This window comes from Anomalospiza imberbis, chromosome Z, assembly GCF_031753505.1.
Source record: "Anomalospiza imberbis isolate Cuckoo-Finch-1a 21T00152 chromosome Z, ASM3175350v1, whole genome shotgun sequence".
Taxonomy (NCBI): domain Eukaryota; kingdom Metazoa; phylum Chordata; class Aves; order Passeriformes; family Viduidae; genus Anomalospiza; species Anomalospiza imberbis.
Window position 1 is genome coordinate 7,219,416 of NC_089721.1, and position 19,200 is coordinate 7,238,615.

Here is a 19,200-nt window from a genome sequence, read left to right on the forward strand (position 1 = left end):
AAAGAAGCCCTTTGCCCGCAGCCTTTCTCACAAGTCACGTCCTCTGGACCACTGTGCATCTTCAGAGACATCACCTCCAAGAGCCCCACACCTCTCATGGAATTAAAGAGCCCTGAACAGGACACGGTGTTCAAGGCAAAGGCTCCAGCACTCTCAAAACGCAACACCATTTCTTTCACGCGGGACAGTCCTCACTTGCCCTCTGGTCGCCTCAGCCACTGAGGCATGGATCTCAAAAGCAGACCGTTGCTCCAGGTCCACAGCCATGGCACCAAGCACAACCGTCACACCAAAGCCCTTCCCTTTCTCCCGCTTCTTCACTCAGCCTTTCTTGCCTGCCCTGCGGCTCGCTCCACCCAAACATAACAGGAGGAGCGCCTCCTTGCAGGGACACACTCGGGCCCCCAAGGCCCACATGCACAAGGAGCCCCTTGAACCCTGCCACAGCCTCTGGGCCTTTACCGCAGGAGGGGAAACGGCAGCCCTCGCCCACTGACATCACCGCACAACCCTTGCAACCACAAAAGGAAAACAGTGGCTAAGATGAAAATAAAGGCAAGCCTCAAAGTGAAAGGAAAAGTGACCGCAGCCACCACCAGGGCTTTGCAGGTGGAAACGATGCTTGGGCACAAACAGAGACTCAGTTGCACAGCACAGACCTTGCAGCTGGCTCGGCAAGTGAAAGGGAACGCCCAACAGCCCGCTCCAACGCACCTGACCCCGACGCCTCTGGCCCAGAGCTTTCACAACCCCTTTCACCCACGACGGCCACTCTCCCCCGCCACACCGCTGCCACCACAATCCCCAGCCACGGCCACCCCAACAAAACACTGCCCCGAGACCACCACAGCCACCAGCACAGACTGGAAAGCACGGGAGGAAACTCCCGGCAATCAGAAAGCGATGAAGGGAAAGCTGCCGCCGTACAAAGCCCTGCACCCGGCAGCGCCCCCAGCACAGCCACCACCAGCACCAGCAGCACCACCGGGCCTCGCCAGGCTCCTCCTGCCCGGCACCACCCGACAGCACCCACGGAAGAAGCAGCATGGCTGCCCCCACAGCCACACAGCCACGGCTGCCGCACGCCGCCCCGCCGCTCCTGCTCCTCCTCACCGCTCTGGCCACCAGCCTCGCCTGCCAACACCTCTGGACACATGACGACGCCTTCCCCGGCGACGCACTCCGCCTCCTCCAGGACATGGCTCCCAGCCACACACAGCCCTGCCACCTCCAAGAGCCGCCCTTCTTCCCCGACACCCTCCTCCACGACACCCTCCAGCCGCACCAAGCCGCCGCCACCGCCCTACGCATCCTCCAGCACCTCTTCCACACCCTCAGCTCCAACAGCACCCGCCAGCACTGGCCCAGCCACGCTCGCAACCACCTCCTCAACCAACTGCAGCACCACATCCACCACCTCGAGCAATGCCTCCCCGACAACGCCCTGCTCTTCAAAGGACCACGCAACCCGCTGCTCGCCATCAACAAGTACTTCAGGGACATCCACCTCTTCCTCCACGCCCACAACCACAGCGCCTGCGCCTGGGACCACGTCCGCCTCGAAGCTCGTGCCTCTTTACGCCACCTCCACAACCTCGCACGCACCATGCGCCGCTAGCGCAAACACCCACGCTCCAACCCACACCTACCACCCCAACCCACCTCCAAACCCACGCCTCCTCTCACCTGGGACACGAGACAGGGCTGCAACAGGCGCTCGGCACCCGCAGCCTTCAACCACTGCACCTCCATTGATTCAGCCTCTCCCACTGCCATGGACAAAGAACCGTCTCCCCTTCTTTACAGACTCATTTATTTATTTATTTATTTGTTTATTCATCCACGTATTTATTTTTCCACTTATTCACTTATTTATCACACTGAAAATAAAAAACTATGACAAAACACTTGCCACTGCCTCTCCTCTCTCTAGCACTGCAACCGGTCTTTGGGCCAGGGGAAAGCAAGCCTCACTCAACACCTACCGCAAGACTTCCTCCAAACAGCTCCTGTCCACTCTTCTCAACGGCGCCTGACCAAACAGGATCCTATAGCAAACCCTTTGCAAAAACACTGCCAGCATCTGGCCACCACCACGGTATCCCAAACAGAAAAACACCCTAAGGCTGGAGAGCACCGCTGCACCTCGTCTGCTTTATCCACATTGTGCTCCATCCATCCATCCAATCCACGCCTCTCTCACTCACAGACAAGGATGTCCTGCGGGACACGGCCAAGCACTTTGCACAAGTCCAGGCACCCAAGGTCACTTCCTCTGCCCCTATCCACCACTGCTCCGTAACCCTGACCATAGAACAGCACCAAAACTGCCAGGAATGGCCATCTTCCACTTTGCCACGCCGTGCTCCCTGGTACCAATCACCTCTTTGTTTTCCATAGGCCTTCTTCGAGTTCTGTTTTCCCGGAGAAGCAGCCTTATCATCTTGCTTGGAACAAAGCTCAGACTGACTGCTCTGTAGCTCCCACACTCTTCCGCTTTTCCCGCTGTAAAAACAGGGGTTACATTTCCCTTCTTCCACTTAGCGGGGGGGATTTCAACCGACAGACGCCAATTCTCTAAAAGGATCCGTCCTGGCCTAGCAACCCCATCTGATCCTTCCCTCAGGACTCACACGCGAATCTCATCGGGTCCCATGCAATTCTACATAATCCCGCTCCCTAGACCTCAAATCTCAAACCTCATCCAAACCTGCAGTGGCCGTGGCCCTTCCTTCTTCATGTAGGCCTCCCAGCGTTTGCCGATCACAACTTGGGCAGTGTGCCGGGAGACTACTAACACACAAGGATACAAACACAGCTCATCTCCACAGCCTCTCTTTCCCCCAGAAGTCGAGAACTTTCAAACCCCATGAGCCGCTCCTAGCAGCAACCCAAACGTTTCTCCACGAGGCCAGAGTGATCTTCTCCTTGCACATCTTTGCCCACCCCAAATTCCTCTTCACCGTGCCGCAGATTTTTTCCCTTTTTGGAAAGGCATCTGAAACTACTGGCCAGCCTACTCTACTCCAGCCAAAGAAGCCCTTTGCCCGCAGCCTTTCTCACAAGTCACGTCCTCTGGACCACTGTGCATCTTCAGAGACATCACCTCCAAGAGCCCCACACCTCTCATGGAATTAAAGAGCCCTGAACAGGACACGGTGTTCAAGGCAAAGGCTCCAGCACTCTCAAAACACAACACCATTTCTTTCACGCGGGACAGTCCTCACTTGCCCTCTGGTCGCCTCAGCCACTGAGGCATGGATCTCAAAAGCAGACCGTTGCTCCAGGTCCACAGCCATGGCACCAAGCACAACCGTCACACCAAAGCCCTTCCCTTTCTCCCGCTTCTTCACTCAGCCTTTCTTGCCTGCCCTGCGGCTCGCTCCACCCAAACATAACAGGAGGAGCGCCTCCTTGCAGGGACACACTCGGGCCCCCAAGGCCCACATGCACAAGGAGCCCCTTGAACCCTGCCACAGCCTCTGGGCCTTTACCGCAGGAGGGGAAACGGCAGCCCTCGCCCACTGACATCACCGCACAACCCTTGCAACCACAAAAGGAAAACAGTGGCTAAGATGAAAATAAAGGCAAGCCTCAAAGTGAAAGGAAAAGTGACCGCAGCCACCACCAGGGCTTTGCAGGTGGAAACGATGCTTGGGCACAAACAGAGACTCAGTTGCACAGCACAGACCTTGCAGCTGGCTCGGCAAGTGAAAGGGAACGCCCAACAGCCCGCTCCAACGCACCTGACCCCGACGCCTCTGGCCCAGAGCTTTCACAACCCCTTTCACCCGCGACGGCCACTCTCCCCCGCCACACCGCTGCCACCACAATCCCCAGCCACGGCCACCCCAACAAAACACTGCCCCGAGACCACCACAGCCACCAGCACAGACTGGAAAGCACGGGAGGAAACTCCCGGCAATCAGAAAGCGATGAAGGGAAAGCTGCCGCCGTACAAAGCCCTGCACCCGGCAGCGCCCCCAGCACAGCCACCACCAGCACCAGCAGCACCACCGGGCCTCGCCAGGCTCCTCCTGCCCGGCACCACCCGACAGCACCCACGGAAGAAGCAGCATGGCTGCCCCCACAGCCACACAGCCACGGCTGCCGCACGCCGCCCCGCCGCTCCTGCTCCTCCTCACCGCTCTGGCCACCAGCCTCGCCTGCCAACACCTCTGGACACACGACGACGCCTTCCCCGGCGACGCACTCCGCCTCCTCCAGGACATGGCTCCCAGCCACACACAGCCCTGCCACCTCCAAGAGCCGCCCTTCTTCCCCGACACCCTCCTCCACGACACCCTCCAGCCGCACCAAGCCGCCGCCACCGCCCTACGCATCCTCCAGCACCTCTTCCACACCCTCAGCTCCAACAGCACCCGCCAGCACTGGCCCAGCCACGCTCGCAACCACCTCCTCAACCAACTGCAGCACCACATCCACCACCTCGAGCAATGCCTCCCCGACAACGCCCTGCTCTTCAAAGGACCACGCAACCCGCTGCTCGCCATCAACAAGTACTTCAGGGACATCCACCTCTTCCTCCACGCCCACAACCACAGCGCCTGCGCCTGGGACCACGTCCGCCTCGAAGCTCGTGCCTCTTTACGCCACCTCCACAACCTCGCACGCACCATGCGCCGCTAGCGCAAACACCCACGCTCCAACCCACACCTACCACCCCAACCCACCTCCAACCCCACGCCTCCTCTCACCTGGGACACGAGACAGGGCTGCAACAGGCGCTCGGCACCCGCAGCCTTCAACCGCTGCACCTCCATTGATTCAGCCTCTCCCACTGCCATGGACAAAGAACCGTCTCCCCTTCTTTACATACTCATTTATTTATTCACGTATTTATTTTTCTACTTGTTCACTTATTTATGATGCTGAAAATAATTTCCTTTGAAAAAACACTTGCCACTGCTTCGTCTCTCTCTAGGACTGCAGACAGTCTCTGCTACTGGGAAAGCCACCTCCAGTTAACACCTTCTCCAATCCATAGTCTAAAGAAGGCTCTGAACATCCCCTGCTCTCTCTTGTCGTTGGCACCTGCCTACACTGGATCTTGCATCAACCCCTTTGGAGAAAATTTACTATGTGTTAGATATCATCATCACAATTATGTCTTGAGCCCTTGTTTCCTCAGTAGTTTGCAACTCCCTTCCTATTATTCTATCTGAAAGTCTCTTGACAGGGAAATTACTCACTTTATTGGTGACGTTCCACTAGAGGGCTACAAACACAATCAGAGCATCAGAGCACTTCTGCTATCAAGACAGGTTACAGGTTTTATTTAGACTGAAGAAGAGAAAGCACCAGGCAGACCTTACTGTGGCCTTTTACCATTTCAATGGACCTTACAAAAAAGAAGCAGACTGAATTTTGAACAGCATTTGCATTGATAGGCAATGGTCTACAGGGAATGTCTCTAAACCAAAAGAGAGTAAGTTTATATCAGGCATTAGGGAGAAATTTTTTACTATGAGTTCTGTAAGGCACTGGAACATTGTCCTAGAGTTCGCTAGATTACCACATCCCTGGAAGTGTTCAAGGCCAGATTAGGTGGGGCTTTGTGCAATGTGATACAGACGAAAGTTTCCCTTCCTATGGCAGAGTTGCTTGCTATCAGATTACCTCTTTCAACATAAACTATTTTAGGACTCATGCTGAAGTTTTGGAGGACTACGGAACCAAAATGGGAACAGGGAAGAGTGTGAGGAGGAAGGAGCAGAAGTGTGATGGCACAGAAGGCAGTCCCATTTCCCATCCTCCTATGCCACCTGGGAGATGAAGGTAGAGAATATCATGAGTGAAACTGAGTCCTGGAAAACATGAGAGGTGAAGGGAAGGTGTTCTGTAGATTTGGTTTTATTCCATTATCTACTTGCTAACTGCCCTGATTTGATTGCTAATGAGTTAAACTAATTTCCCTAACCCATGTCTCTTTTGCTCATGACTGCAACCAGCAAGTAATTTCTCCCTGTACTTATCTCACTCCACATGCCTTTCAGGATGTATTTTCTCCCTTGACTAGATGAGATGGGGAGTCATAGAGCACCTTGGTGGTCACCAGGCATCTAGCCATTGTTAACACATTACAATATGTGTCTCCTGGCCCTGCAACTTCAAATACTTTGCATCTTGTTGCCATAAAGATAATTCCATGCATTTCAGTTGACAGTTCCTCCAGTATCACAACTTCCTATAGTAAAAGTCTTCATTCATGTGCTCAACTTTGGGTTTTTTTTAAATTCAGGGTCTGAAGTCTGACACGGCTTTGTCTGAGTCATCCCTGTACTCACATTTAAACTATCTGACCCTGGCTGCTCCAAGCTCTATATGGAATACCTGGTACTTATTTGCCTTACATTATGGCATTCATCCAGTCTTCTCAGATCACTGCTAACTGCTCAATTTCTGCCTCTACAGATACACCACATCACTCTAGTATGTAACTGTTCTAAGCTACCTACTACCAAATTTTCTCTCCAAGTTCCTTACCCTACATATCTGATAGGAAAATTCTTTATCATTTTGCAATCTAGATTGAGGCCCTTTTTGAATCTATCTGGAAGCTCAGACTGTATCATATGCCATTTGCATTCTGGATCCAGATAAGGAAAAAAACTTTGTATACTCTCCCTCCTGCAGCTCACCTGCATTTGTTGCCATGATGTATATGCAAAGATCTATACCTATGACAACATCCAAAGTCTCAGATACTCCTACTGGCTACAACTTGTGTACTTGCTGTTCAACCTTACCTCTTAATAAAAGAAAACACTTAGGACTTCAACTAGATTAAACAAAATGTCATGATGTTGCTACAAAAATTTGACATTTCTCCACTCAGGAGCACAGAGCACACTTGTGTCTATTTAGAGATTTTGCAGCTGGACAAATGCAGGACGCAACAGTTGCTCTGTATCAATTTACATAATCCTTGTATAAATTTCAAAAGAAAGAATACAGAAGATAAGGAAAAGCTCTTAACCACTGTTAAATGAATCAATTTATTTGGCACAAATGATCAACAGTGAAGACAATTTCTTTAAAATCAAGTAAGTTATTTACTTACCATTGGCAGTCTGGATTGAAGCATCTGGAGATCATCATAACCATAAATCTGCTTAAAGACAGATAAAAATACAACATCATTATAACACTTTTTTCTGATGCTCATCAGTTTGGGGCTTTGAACTGAGTTTGACTTAAGCCCAGTCTGTGTTAAAGGTCTACAGTCTGTCGCATTGTGCTATCATGGGGCACTGCAGTATTTCAAGGAGAGTAGAACTGAAGTTAGAAAGGTTTGTCACTCTGATGTTGTTTCCTGGTGACAACGTCCTCTGAGGAGAGTTTGACTGTCCCATCTTCAACACAGTTTTCACAGACACATGATTCCTGAACTTATGAAAAATCTACTGGGCATTCAGATTTCGGAGTAAGAACAACAGCCCTCTTTGCTGTAATCATTACTTCAAAGAGCATTAAGATTAAAGAGTTGATGACTTGACCACAACACAACCTCCTGGGTATCTCCTCACATTCAGTTTGATACAGAAAAGTTACTAATATAAAGGTTCAGATTCAAAAAACAGATAACCAAAAATACGTTGATGCTGGTCAGACATCAAAAAGCTACGTGCAGTCTTTCAGATCATGACAGACTGGACACATGGCACATTTCAGTCACTGCTATGGCAAATACATTCCAGTGACACAAACCTAAAGTAGCCTAAATTTATTTAAAGGGCCTAAAACCTGTTACCACTAAAAACCATAGCCACACCCACGTTTAACTTCAACAGTAGCTAGATCAGGTCCGTTCCAGAAGCTCTGCAGTTCACAATCAACAGTAAGCCTCTACTGAACATATTTCAGATGTTCTTTAGCATTTGAAACAAGAATTCCAGGTGTAACATGTGCCACCAGAAATGACTTGGCATAGACAGTAGCAGGTCTGGAGGGCCCACTTGCGCCAAGGGCTAAGAAATCAAAGAGAAATCAAAATTAAACTGCTTACTGGGTAGGCAGGAAGAAGTCCTCCAGGTCCCACAATATACTGGTTATGCAACAAGGGTGGTACACCTTGGGGCAGGTTTGGGGGTGCTTTGCCTGTAGAATCAAAATATAGACACTTTAACAAGCCTTTAGAAAAGAAAAGGCTTCAGCATTGAGACAAGACAGCTCACAAGTTGTGGCAGCTGCACCATCTTACATTATAGAGATTTTGTGCTGTTTGATGAATATGCTCAAAATAGCCTGAAGTTTAACCATGTCTCAAGGGAGGGAAAGCACAGGCTACTTTCTCCTGAAAACAGTCCTATCACAGAATAGCCTGAATTTATAATTTACTTTGCCCAAGAGGACTACAAGAATTACAAGAATACAAGGATTACAAGATTACAAAACTTCTCTTTTGCTTAGTCCTTTCCTGAAGGCAAATTTAGAAATTGTTCTCAATCTGAGACAGCTAATTCTCTCCTTTCATTTCCTGCTCTGTCAACGCATTCCCTTTATCACCAGCAATAGACTGGAAAGCACTAAATGTTGCCAGCATGCTTTCTGTGGGTGACTTACTACAGCTAGGAATAGCAAAGAGAAGACTGAAATGGTTTCAGCTGCCTTCATGAAGCAGTGCTAGGGAGCACAACAGTAAAAGAACAATGCACTTTGGCCAGTCAAAAGACACTTCATTTACAAGCTATAGAAATGAGAAATACTTCTGTAACTAAGCCTGATCCTTAGAAACACTTCACTCACTTCTCTCTATAAGATTCTCTTTTAGCAGTTCAGGATCATCAGAGTAGAAAGAGAATTTAGCATCACTTCCCAGCCCTCCTTCTCCATGGACCCTTCTTCTGAAGTGCTATTTTCTGTGCAATGACCCAGACATTTCTTTCTTTTCTGTGGAAGTGGCAGTAGGGATGTGACACATGACAACGAGGCCACTGCAGTATATTTTGATACTGCCAAATGAATTCAAGTCACAGAGCAGCCTGAAACTAAAGCTTATGTGAACTCATAGTCAGGAGCGAATCACAGCTTGGAACACAAAACTGGATGAATTTTCTAGCCCAAAACTTCCCATGTCAGAACTGCTCTGGTGTTGTATTTATAAAGGTCTTTGGGGATGGAATGTGCTATATAAATGCCACATAACACCCTAACAAATATTTCAAATACATAAAACCAGGCAACTTTATTTCATAAGCCAGCAAATACAGCATGCTGGAAATGCCAGTGAAGAGTGTAGGCTTCTTAGCGTTGTTATGGTGGGTGAGATGCTCAACTGATAGCCCTGCTGACTGAAATCCTCTGTCTATCCACGTGATCTGTCAATATTGCCAACCTGAAGACACTAAGGGAGCTGCCCGTGTGGTAGCAGCTGGTATAGACACACTGGTAACACTCAGGCCAAGGCTGTTTGTAGTGTTCATACTGCTTGCCATGCTGACAACCGAGGAGGTGGTGCTAGTGGCTGAGGTTGAAGCAGTTGAAAAGGTTGTTGAGGGCTGGAGCGAAGCTGTGTTCTCAATACTAGTGTGCTAGAAAAGGAGACAAAAAGAATGAGGATCACAGAGCAAATAAACCACAGTGGAAGATGCTGGGAAAATGGGAAAAATAAAAAAAAAAAACCAACAACAAAACTTCTAAAGTAACAGCAGCACATGCAAAAGATATGCATTATCTATGTACCAAGCAAGCAACTAAGTTGCATGCTTATGATGCTTTTGTGATTTATAGAAAATTATTGTATGAGAGCTAAACTCAAATTGCTATACTGCCACAAAATTAAATACAGTAACTCAAACATAACATATACCATTCCATCACCTGCATTTTGTCAGCTAACCTCTCCAGTGCAGACTGCTAACAGTCCACATTTTGGAGGCATTTCAGATTGCCACTTTGAAGTTTGTTTTTGTTTTGTTTTGTAATAAACTAGTTATAAGCAATTTTTTTTTTTTCATTTCATCCCCCCTAGCTGGCATGACAATTTCCCTCAGCTGTGTGACTTGCAAGTCTCTGTCATAGCTATTCCTGATCTAGTACAAATCACAAGTGGTAATCACTTTTCCCCCACTAGAGGTCCTTCTTCCCTGAAGTAAGGCTCTTCTTTTGGTTCCTGGGGGACTGAGACACATCCAACTTTAAGAGATGGTCCTATTTATGAGATAAACTGACTATTTACCAAGCACTTGTTTCAATACTAACAAGACTTACCACATGTGATGCGCCTGAAGACAACACTGAGGCAGAAGAGAGGCTGGTCTGATGATTGGAAAGGGAGCTGGAAGGAAATTGTAAAGAATTTATAAAATTACTTTTCCCTTTTTAACAAATACAGATATGCAGTAGGGCATTAGTTAAATAATTAAAATTCTAGGTGTGTGTGCACACCTACAGTAGCAGAGTAGTTAAAAAATTACATATAAGAGTGTGTGTATACATACACATACATATGTATACATACACATACTCTTACATGTATATGTGTATGTATGAATAGACACACCTCTACAGGCACTTTTTCCTTTAATTAGAACCCTACTACTTTTTAATGAAAAAAATCAAGTACAGAGTCATTATTATTAAGAAGAAACATCTAAAACTCCATTTGTTTGTATTTTTCAATTTACTGTATCTTTACAAAAACTACAGCTGCTTCAGGAATCAAATAGCGATGACGCCATGACACATGAAGTCCAAAATCAAAACAAGGTTCACACAACCACAAGTCTGGTGTCTCATTCTTTCTCTGCTGCTGCTTACCATGGCCGACAGGTTTAAAGTGAGGCAGTGCTTTGGTTTGACTCACTGTGTTGTTTCTCACATTTTGAGTTGTGTTAACATTAACTCAACCAGTTAGAACTGCAGGATACTTTGCCCCATAATTCATCCAGAGATCTTCAAATGTCTCCCTGAAAGGTGACTGAAACTGGCATTTGAACATTTAAACTGACAAGTTATACCTTATATTCGAGGTCAAGAATGCAACCTATTGTATATAGTATGCAATAAACTGAACCAACATAGAACAAAGGTAACCAAAATGAAGATATAAAATACGTGTATAGATTGGTGCTCAAAAAAACCCCCTCCTTATTAAATAAGAAGCAGGAGAGATCCTAACAACAAAATTAGTTTAGTGCTATCTACGGAAATAGCCACAAGAAAAGACAGTTTTCATACCAAAGCTGAAAGCTTCATTACATGACCTAATTTAAGAGCAAACACTTCTGGTAGCTCTTCAAGGCATGGGCCCAGAATAAACTTTCGCAGTTTCATATATTAACTTTCAAAATTGTCCCCCTTCTGCAGGAATTGGAACAACATCACTTCAGGCAGCAAGGGAAATATGAGTTTTATACCACTCCCTCACCCACTCTCCCCAGCTCTTTTGATAAGTCTTAATTCACCATCTGACCTATGGTAGAGACACAGATGACAGTCAGCAGCTCTACCAAGTCAGACACTTTTGGATTTCAGGTATCCTGACGATGGCTGAAACTTTGTACCTGTCCAACAGCATTGACTTCCAGCTGAAACTTCCATCCATTTACACAGCTTTTCAACAAAACATTGTGGCGAAATGTGACCAATGTAAATGGAATAGTTCTTGTTCAACATATTTACTATTTTATTCAACAAAAAATAGTAGAGCCTTAAAAGAAAATAAACTATGTCCTAGTTGTGAAACAGGAAAAAAACTCGCTGATATCCCAAATCAGTTTCTTGTATTAACAAAAATAGTACAAAGGTAAATATCAAAAATATAACTCAATCAATACAGCTTCAGGATTGTCACCTTGATGCCTTTTTTGGGCTTCCCTAAAACCAGAGGCCAGACAAAAATTAAGAGAATAAAAAGTGATTAGATTTATTGGAGGGCCTTCACGTACATTTAGAGCAGATGAAGCCTCCCCAGGGGCTATGCCCAGACACAGATGACCAGTCATGAGTTTTCACACTTTTTTAAGTTTGGTCCATTTGCATATTGGCAGTTAATCTTTCAATTACAGCTTCAGGTAATGAAGTCATTTACCCCAAGTTTGCTCCCCACCATCTCACTTTTGTTTATACTTTCCAGGGCCTGAGACCGTAAGGTGTCCTTGAGGCCCAGACCTAGAGAGGAATTGTTTTGTCTAACCAAAATGTGAAGACAGTAGCTAATACTCTATATGGAGTTTAGAGTTAGACACTAAAGAACTGCAGGATTACTAATAAATGAAAAATGTAAAAGCTAAAATCCTAAGGCATCAACCTGACTGAGGATGTAACAGGCATTCAGAAAAATAGAGAGACAATGCGAAAGAGCTGAATTGTGCTAGATGCACTTCCAGGAATATCAAACTGATATTTTGAAGTATCTTAAGGAAATATCTTAGAAAAAGAGAATACATACAGTTTCCCTGTGAAATTATTTCTGGATTTTAATTTTAAGAAATACAAATACAAATGAGACTACTCTATTTCAAATTTGCCATGTAGTAAACTGTTAAAGAATAGTTTCAAACATATAACACTGAATAAAACCAGCAGGCACAAAGCAGGAAAAATAAACTGGGGGACTCAATTTAGCTGATTTAGCTAGCATGATTGAAGCTAACCTCTTGAAACACAAAGTTGTATATGTATCATGAAAGCTTGATGGCAGCAGCTGCTCTGCCATTAGAAGGCAGCCCCGAGCTGCCTTCTGTAGTCCTGTGAATCTCTCTCCTAATTCTGGTTCACATCAGAAAAGGGATCCCTGGTGCCTTCCAGCCCCATATGGAACCACTCTTACACCTATCCTATCCTCAAAACTGACCCCCTCAGTTTACCACAACTTTACTGTACCTGCTCAGCTGGGAGAGTGAGCTGCTGGCCAGATCACTGGTCTGAGGCAAGCTGGGTAATGCTGCCACGTGCTGTGATGCTGAAGACAGAAGTGAGGCCGTGGTAGACACCACATTGGGCAGAGAACCAGCTGAAGGTAGCGAGGGAGAAGGCTCTGCCTTAGGTGCTGAAACTGATGAAATAGCTGCAACAAGTTAAAAAGAGACATCCAAATTAAAATTCCAGCATACTTGACATCCCAGCCCAGGTGGCAGGAACACAGTAGCATTCTCCCCTCGGTCTGCAAAAATCTGACCATTAAGAACTGGTAACCATATCAAGCAATCTGGCTATGAAGGAAAATTCAAATACAACTGAACTACCATTTTTCCCCTTTAAGCATTCTACTTATAAAAAATTTACAATTATCACTGCTACACATGTAACAAACAACTGTCTTCTGCACTTCACCTGCCACTATCTGGATTACTAACTTATACTCGCAAGTCATTCTAAAATTTCTTACTTTTGGTTCAGCAAACACAAGTAACTTCTGCCTTTTCAAGGCACTGTACAAATCTAGTTTCACCTACAGCTCTGCTTCTTCATTCAGACCTACATAGCACCCTTGGGGATAGAGACTGAGATTGCTGGAGTACAGGGGTAGATAACTTATCACTTCAGTATATTCAGTCAAAAGTGTACTGCAATAGAATGAAAAAAGCTACAATGAAAGGCCAGAATTGAGCACACATTAAGCATTTTTTATGGCTAAGGAACTGTCAAATATTGACACACTTTACTCAGATAATAAAAAGTGTTAGGTTATGTCACCGTAGAGCAGGACGGGAATGAAAATGACTCCAAGTCAAAGGCTAGAGAATGAACTCTGATTTATTTCAAATGTACTGCTCTATTTATAGAGAACATCATGCAGACTAATTTCATTGGTGTTAGAGTAAAAACATCTCACACCATTGGTGTGCAGTGAATGATGCACGGTGGCAGAACATATCTATAAACAATGTGAACAACAAGATAGATTAGAGAATTATTTACATTCTTTCCCAACTGTCTCCCAGGCTCTCACCTGGTTAGAAAACCCTCTCTTTTTCTCTCTGACTGAACTGAGAATATCCACAAGGTTTTATCTTACATTTTTTAGGCTGCACAGAAAAAAACATGTTTATAGGATCACTATACTGTGATAAGATCCCTAAAAATTCTATTGCCCAACATGATTCCCAGCTGTTTCATTTACTTCTACTCCTACAAAAAATAACAAAGACTTAGAGACACTCACTCATAAATAAAACTCGGAAAACAGTTGAGCCCTACCTTCTGCTGGGCCATGTTCCCACACTACACCAGGGACCACTACCTAGTGGGTCATCACTAACTTGTGATGTATGTGAAGACACTTCTAGATTGGTCATCAAACGAAAATCAAATACACACTTGGAAATTATATATTAGAGTTTGTTAACTTTATGGATTTGATTTCCTAGCTAAATGACCAAAGTCAGTTTGTTGGGTTGCAATGCAAACAGAAATTAAAAGGTCCTGGCCTTGGCAATAAGTATGGCCTCTAAGAGAAGGAAATCCAAGTGACAAACATGGTTATGAAGGCAGCAACTATATCACCTAGTAACTCCTGGTAAAACTCATATAAAAAAGGAGTAAATAACATTTAAAACTCCCAGTATACTAAGAGCAGGATTCCCATCTTGAAGTAAAAGTAGATGCCCTCAACATAAGGGATAGAATCACCATCTTAAGATCTCCTATAAGATGCCTGAATACAAAGAAAAACAGGAGACAAGTATGATGATCAGGAGTAAAACACATCAGTTGTACTGAGAATTAAGGATTTAGGAAGCTTGAGATCTGGATATTAAAGAAGAACAGCAAAGAAGAGAGATGAACAACTAAAAATATTATAATACATACAGAAGGGAGAAAGTACTTATAAAAGTTAAGACAAATTCAAAATAATTTGCATGCATAAAACAGACTCGATGGAAGAAGAAAACAGAAATGCCCTCAAAGGAGAACTGGTATCGGAAAAGAGACTAGTAAAGCCATTACAGAATACAAAAGTATTAGGAATACTCAGATCTTTGTTTTCTGCAGAAAAAAGGACAGATTCTGTAGTGAATTTCATCGACTGTTTATTAACTCTGTACACAACACTAGAAAAGTTCTTGTGTTGAAAAGCTGTCTTTGTATACTTGGAGCGTGTACACTCCTGCTCCTTTAAATTCAACTTGGAATTAACAAAACATTGACCCACTAATGGTCTACCTGAAGAGATGTTTAAGAGGAGGTTAGACCTAAAATTGAGGTGTTGGAATTTCAAAAGATTTTAATTCACACCACTGCCCTTGAAAACTTCCATGGAGCAGCACAAAGATCACAAGAGTGAATACTATACTTTAATTATTTTAACTCTAAGTAGAGAATTGCAGGCCTGGTACAGGTCCATGCTATATTAGAAACAGGCCAAGATGAAGAAACTAACACTTATACCAGAGTCAATACTGAAGTGCTGTTTGCAAGGTATTAAGAAGCTCAGAAGAGGGAATGTGTTTCTCATCTTTATTCCCCACAGGCTTCTAACAGGGCAGAGATAGAACTATACCTAGTGAGAGGTGCACTCAAAGAATGTGACTTCATTTCACTACAGCTAAATGCTATTTGCAGCTTCCCAGCTCAAACTGGAAGAACTGCTAAAAAATGTCATATTTACTTCCAATTTTGCATTTTTATCTTATATTAAATGATTTCTGAAATGTAAATTCAAAAGGAAACACAAGAGCAAAGCAGCTTCTCTAATCCTAAGGTTGTTTAGGTTTGTAGATTTAATAGACCTGCTTTCATATTTCAGTTGCAGTCAAGAAGCAAGCAGCATTTTATGCAAGCACAAATAAAGTCAAATGGGTCAGCCATAAATTAGTCATGGAGAACAATATAAAACCTTAAACCCAGTGTCACTGATACGCTTGTGTGCACAGCAAGTAGCAAGGAGTGAACAGAAAGTCCTGTGCTCAACCAAGCTTTGAAAACTTACTGTCAAGTGTTGCTTGTGTCCTAACACCACTGTGCCCGTTCTGTAAACAAAGAAGAAATTAATTAAGAAATTATTGTAGAGGTATATTAAATGCTCAGACTGAATCACACATTGAACATGCTTCATGCAAAATTGTATATTCATACTAAATTGAACAACAAGGCAGAAAATTAAATTTTTACTGCCTTTAAAAAAACTACATCATAAAGTTGTCTCAAGTGCAAGTTGTCCTGAACACAGAGAAACCCATACACTGCCCATAATACACCCCTCAGCAGCAAACCTTCCCATGTACTGTATATAACATAAACTTCAGGTTCACACCAATATGAAAGAAGGAATTGCATTAACATATAGGAAATGGTTGTGCTTTTGATCTAATGTAACTCACAATTTTAACTATCCAAGTTACACAGAGACGCCAATTTTTTTCCATTGAAAGATAAGACTTGAGAAGCACCAGTTGTTTTTTGGATAACGCTGGAGTACAGAAGTGGATAGTCTATGCTTGATCCTCACCAGTACATACGAGCTAGTACAGAAGACAAGTGTGACTGAGCCAACACATAACAAAGGCCAGAAGTAAATAAACTTACAAACTCTCACAAGTTCCTAAAACATTCAATAAACTCAGTTCTTTTAAAACAAACCTACATTCCATATACAAAGACAGCAGGTGTGTCTGAATCTCCCAAGAGATTCTTTGTCCTATATTAGACCTCTTCTTATGCTTATTAAAATAACACATGAAACTAATTCCCACTGGTGTTTAAATACAACAGAAAAGTAATACTGGAGGGGCCAAGAAAAAATTGGGATCCATTTGCTAGGTGCCATGTAAATTTAGTAAATAAAATACGTTTGTATAGGAGCTGTCAAGTTATTAGCTATGGCAAAATACTATAACTAATATTTGCATACAGAGACAGTTCCTTAGCTTGAGGGAAGGAAACTCAAGTAGAATTTTAAGTGTTACTAAAAAAAAGGTCAAAAGACAATTTAAGATGTCAACACCCACAAAATCAGATGCTCTTATATCCCAAATACAGTACTACCAAAAATGACTACACACCAGGAAAAGCAAAAACAAGTAAGAGGGTGGGCTTGGGAATCAAAAATACCACTTGGCTTGGTTACAGCATTAATGTATCAGGGGAATGCAAATCTAACACAGGTAAGAGTATTCTTAGGTCCTGTTTCTGTAATGAACTCACCGTAACTGCAACAGGGGTTGGTTCAGACGGAGCCATGGAGCTTTGGTACGCTATCCTGCTATGCACAGAAGTATGGTCATAGGAGGAAATTGTTACTGGGCTAGTGCTCTGGGATGAGCAGGTCAGACTGGAAGAGCTGATGGCAGAGGTTGTGTAGGTGGAGTCCTGTACTGTATTGGATATTGGCAAAGAGGTATTCAAAGGATCACTGGAAAAAAAAGAATTATTTATCATCTTGGTAAGTATCTCAGATACCTTCATGAAAATACCAGCTTCTATATAGCTATCTAGAACTGCCTTAAACATACAGAAAAATCTATACTACTTATATTAGAAAATCTAAGAATGCAAAAAAAAATTATAATATTGCTTTGGTTGTCACTAATCACTGCTTCAAAACATCAGCTGCACTAAGCACCATTCACCTTCCTTGTTCCAGCCCAAAAAATACAAGAATTAACACACAAGCACTTTTCAGTCATGTTATTTCCACCTTTTCCAAGGAAAAAAATAATGATCATAATCTTTCTTTTTTAAACAAGCAGAATTTATAAAGTCTGGTATATAATGAATAACAACAATAGGATTCTTTTTTACAATAGAATTCTAATGTTACAGAATTAATTATGCAAAGAACTAAAAAATACTTTAAAACATGCAGGAATGTTTTATTGTCCACTTAGTTTGAATATCACATATAAAACTAAAAGTTATGTGGAAATTCATTTTTATTAATATTTCTGAATTAACTTCAGGAAGCTTTTTTCTGATGCCAATTTTTCAATGAGTAAGGAATTAAAACTGGTTTACTGGTACACTGGTACTTATCATTGGCTGTTGTAGCATTTCAGTGAGAACTTCTGCATACAGAAAGCCTAGCTTCTTTTCTCATTTTTCCATCCTGTAGGAGCATCAGATCTGTAACCTGGTGCCATCTACTAACTAATACACATATATGGTACAAAGGTCAACTCTGCTGGATCAGATGGAGAACAACATGGGTGGTGAGGAACAAACCCCCAAAACACTTGAAAATCAGGGCAATTTAACATGAGAAAGAAATTCTATGAAGGATAGCTTATTAAAAGGTTATATATGTTCATGTCATCTCCAGCTTCACATCTAGCCACCCAGGGAGATTTTGATTACCATTAGAGCAGAAATTTATCATTTAAGATACAGTCCACAGAAAACAAGTTATCATATTTTCTCCTTTCATTACACTGTAACCCTGTCATGACGTTTTTGGCACAAACTTGACCCCCTACAAGAGCACCTGAGAATGCAGGAGGGAAACTCACACATACTTTACAGATTTTGAATATAAGCTATTGTTGGTCGCCTGGTTGGTATTCTCACTGCTTGAAGTTGATCCAAACTCTGGGAGTGTAGGCTCTGATCCAAACTCAAGAGCTCCAAACTGAACATTTAACCCTGTTATGTCTGCTGATCCGGGCATCTCCACAGCAGAGGCAGGAATCTTAAAGGAAGAAAATAAGCCATAATTCCTTTGCATGCATCTGCAACTTGAAATTAATCCACTGATTCTGCTCTAATCTGGAGCTGAAGGAGAAAACCATACTATTCCACAGTAACAAAGTATCATCTTTGTACATCGCTCCCCCCTCCACCAACATTCATACTGTGGCTACTAAGTCAATCTAAAAATCACTCAGCAACAGCCATTTTCCATACAGAGCAACAAGCTATGTGCTTGCAAAAGATATCATCACAATATTTTGGACCTAATAACTATCCTGCTTAATACATCCTGCTTCATAGATAAGAAATATACCAAGATCTTTGCTCTCCTTCCCCCTAGCAATTTATATAAAACACATACTGAATCAAATCATAGAATCATTAAGCTTGGACAAAAACATTAAGATCAAGTCAACTATTAAAACCAGCACTACCAAACCATATCTCTAAGCATCACATCTTTTAAACAATTCCAGAAACTCTCTCACTTACCTGGGCAGCCTGCTCCAGTGATTCACAACCCCCTCAGTGATGACATTTTTCCTAATATCCAATCTAAACCTTCCCTAGTGCAACTTGAGGCTGTTTCCTCTTGTCTTGTCACTT

The 19,200-nt window shown here is 43.6% G+C and overlaps 3 protein-coding genes across 12 annotated transcripts in view; 2 read left to right on the forward strand and 1 right to left on the reverse strand.

Moving 5' to 3' along the window:
- The window catches only part of UBAP2 (ubiquitin associated protein 2), a 124,426-nt gene that overhangs the window by 45,194 nt on the left and 60,032 nt on the right, over positions 1–19,200 (reverse strand). For 3 of the 10 annotated variants that reach the window (XM_068176752.1, XM_068176749.1, XM_068176748.1), the window contains 8 exons: positions 18,414–18,592; positions 17,113–17,320; positions 15,899–15,938; positions 12,850–13,033; positions 10,234–10,300; positions 9,359–9,554; positions 8,030–8,121; positions 7,085–7,135 (listed from right to left, as the gene is read on the reverse strand). In XM_068176752.1, the coding sequence (XP_068032853.1) occupies positions 7,085–7,135; positions 8,030–8,121; positions 9,359–9,554; positions 10,234–10,300; positions 12,850–13,033; positions 15,899–15,938; positions 17,113–17,320; positions 18,414–18,592 (1,017 nt within the window). The remainder of the gene's footprint in view (positions 1–7,084; positions 7,136–8,029; positions 8,122–9,358; positions 9,555–10,233; positions 10,301–12,849; positions 13,034–15,898; positions 15,939–17,112; positions 17,321–18,413; positions 18,593–19,200) is intronic. The other 7 variants (XM_068176751.1, XM_068176757.1, XM_068176755.1 and 4 more) reach the window with 3 other exon arrangements.
- On the forward strand, positions 966–1,648 carry LOC137464861 (interferon-like). The gene has a single exon (XM_068176416.1). The coding sequence runs from the start codon at positions 1,046–1,048 to the stop codon at positions 1,616–1,618; it is 573 nt and encodes a 190-aa protein (XP_068032517.1). The 5' UTR covers positions 966–1,045; the 3' UTR covers positions 1,619–1,648.
- On the forward strand, positions 3,737–4,764 carry LOC137464594 (interferon-like). Its single transcript, XM_068176013.1, has one exon. It carries the CDS (start codon positions 4,078–4,080, stop codon positions 4,648–4,650), a length of 573 nt encoding a protein of 190 aa, XP_068032114.1. The 5' UTR covers positions 3,737–4,077; the 3' UTR covers positions 4,651–4,764.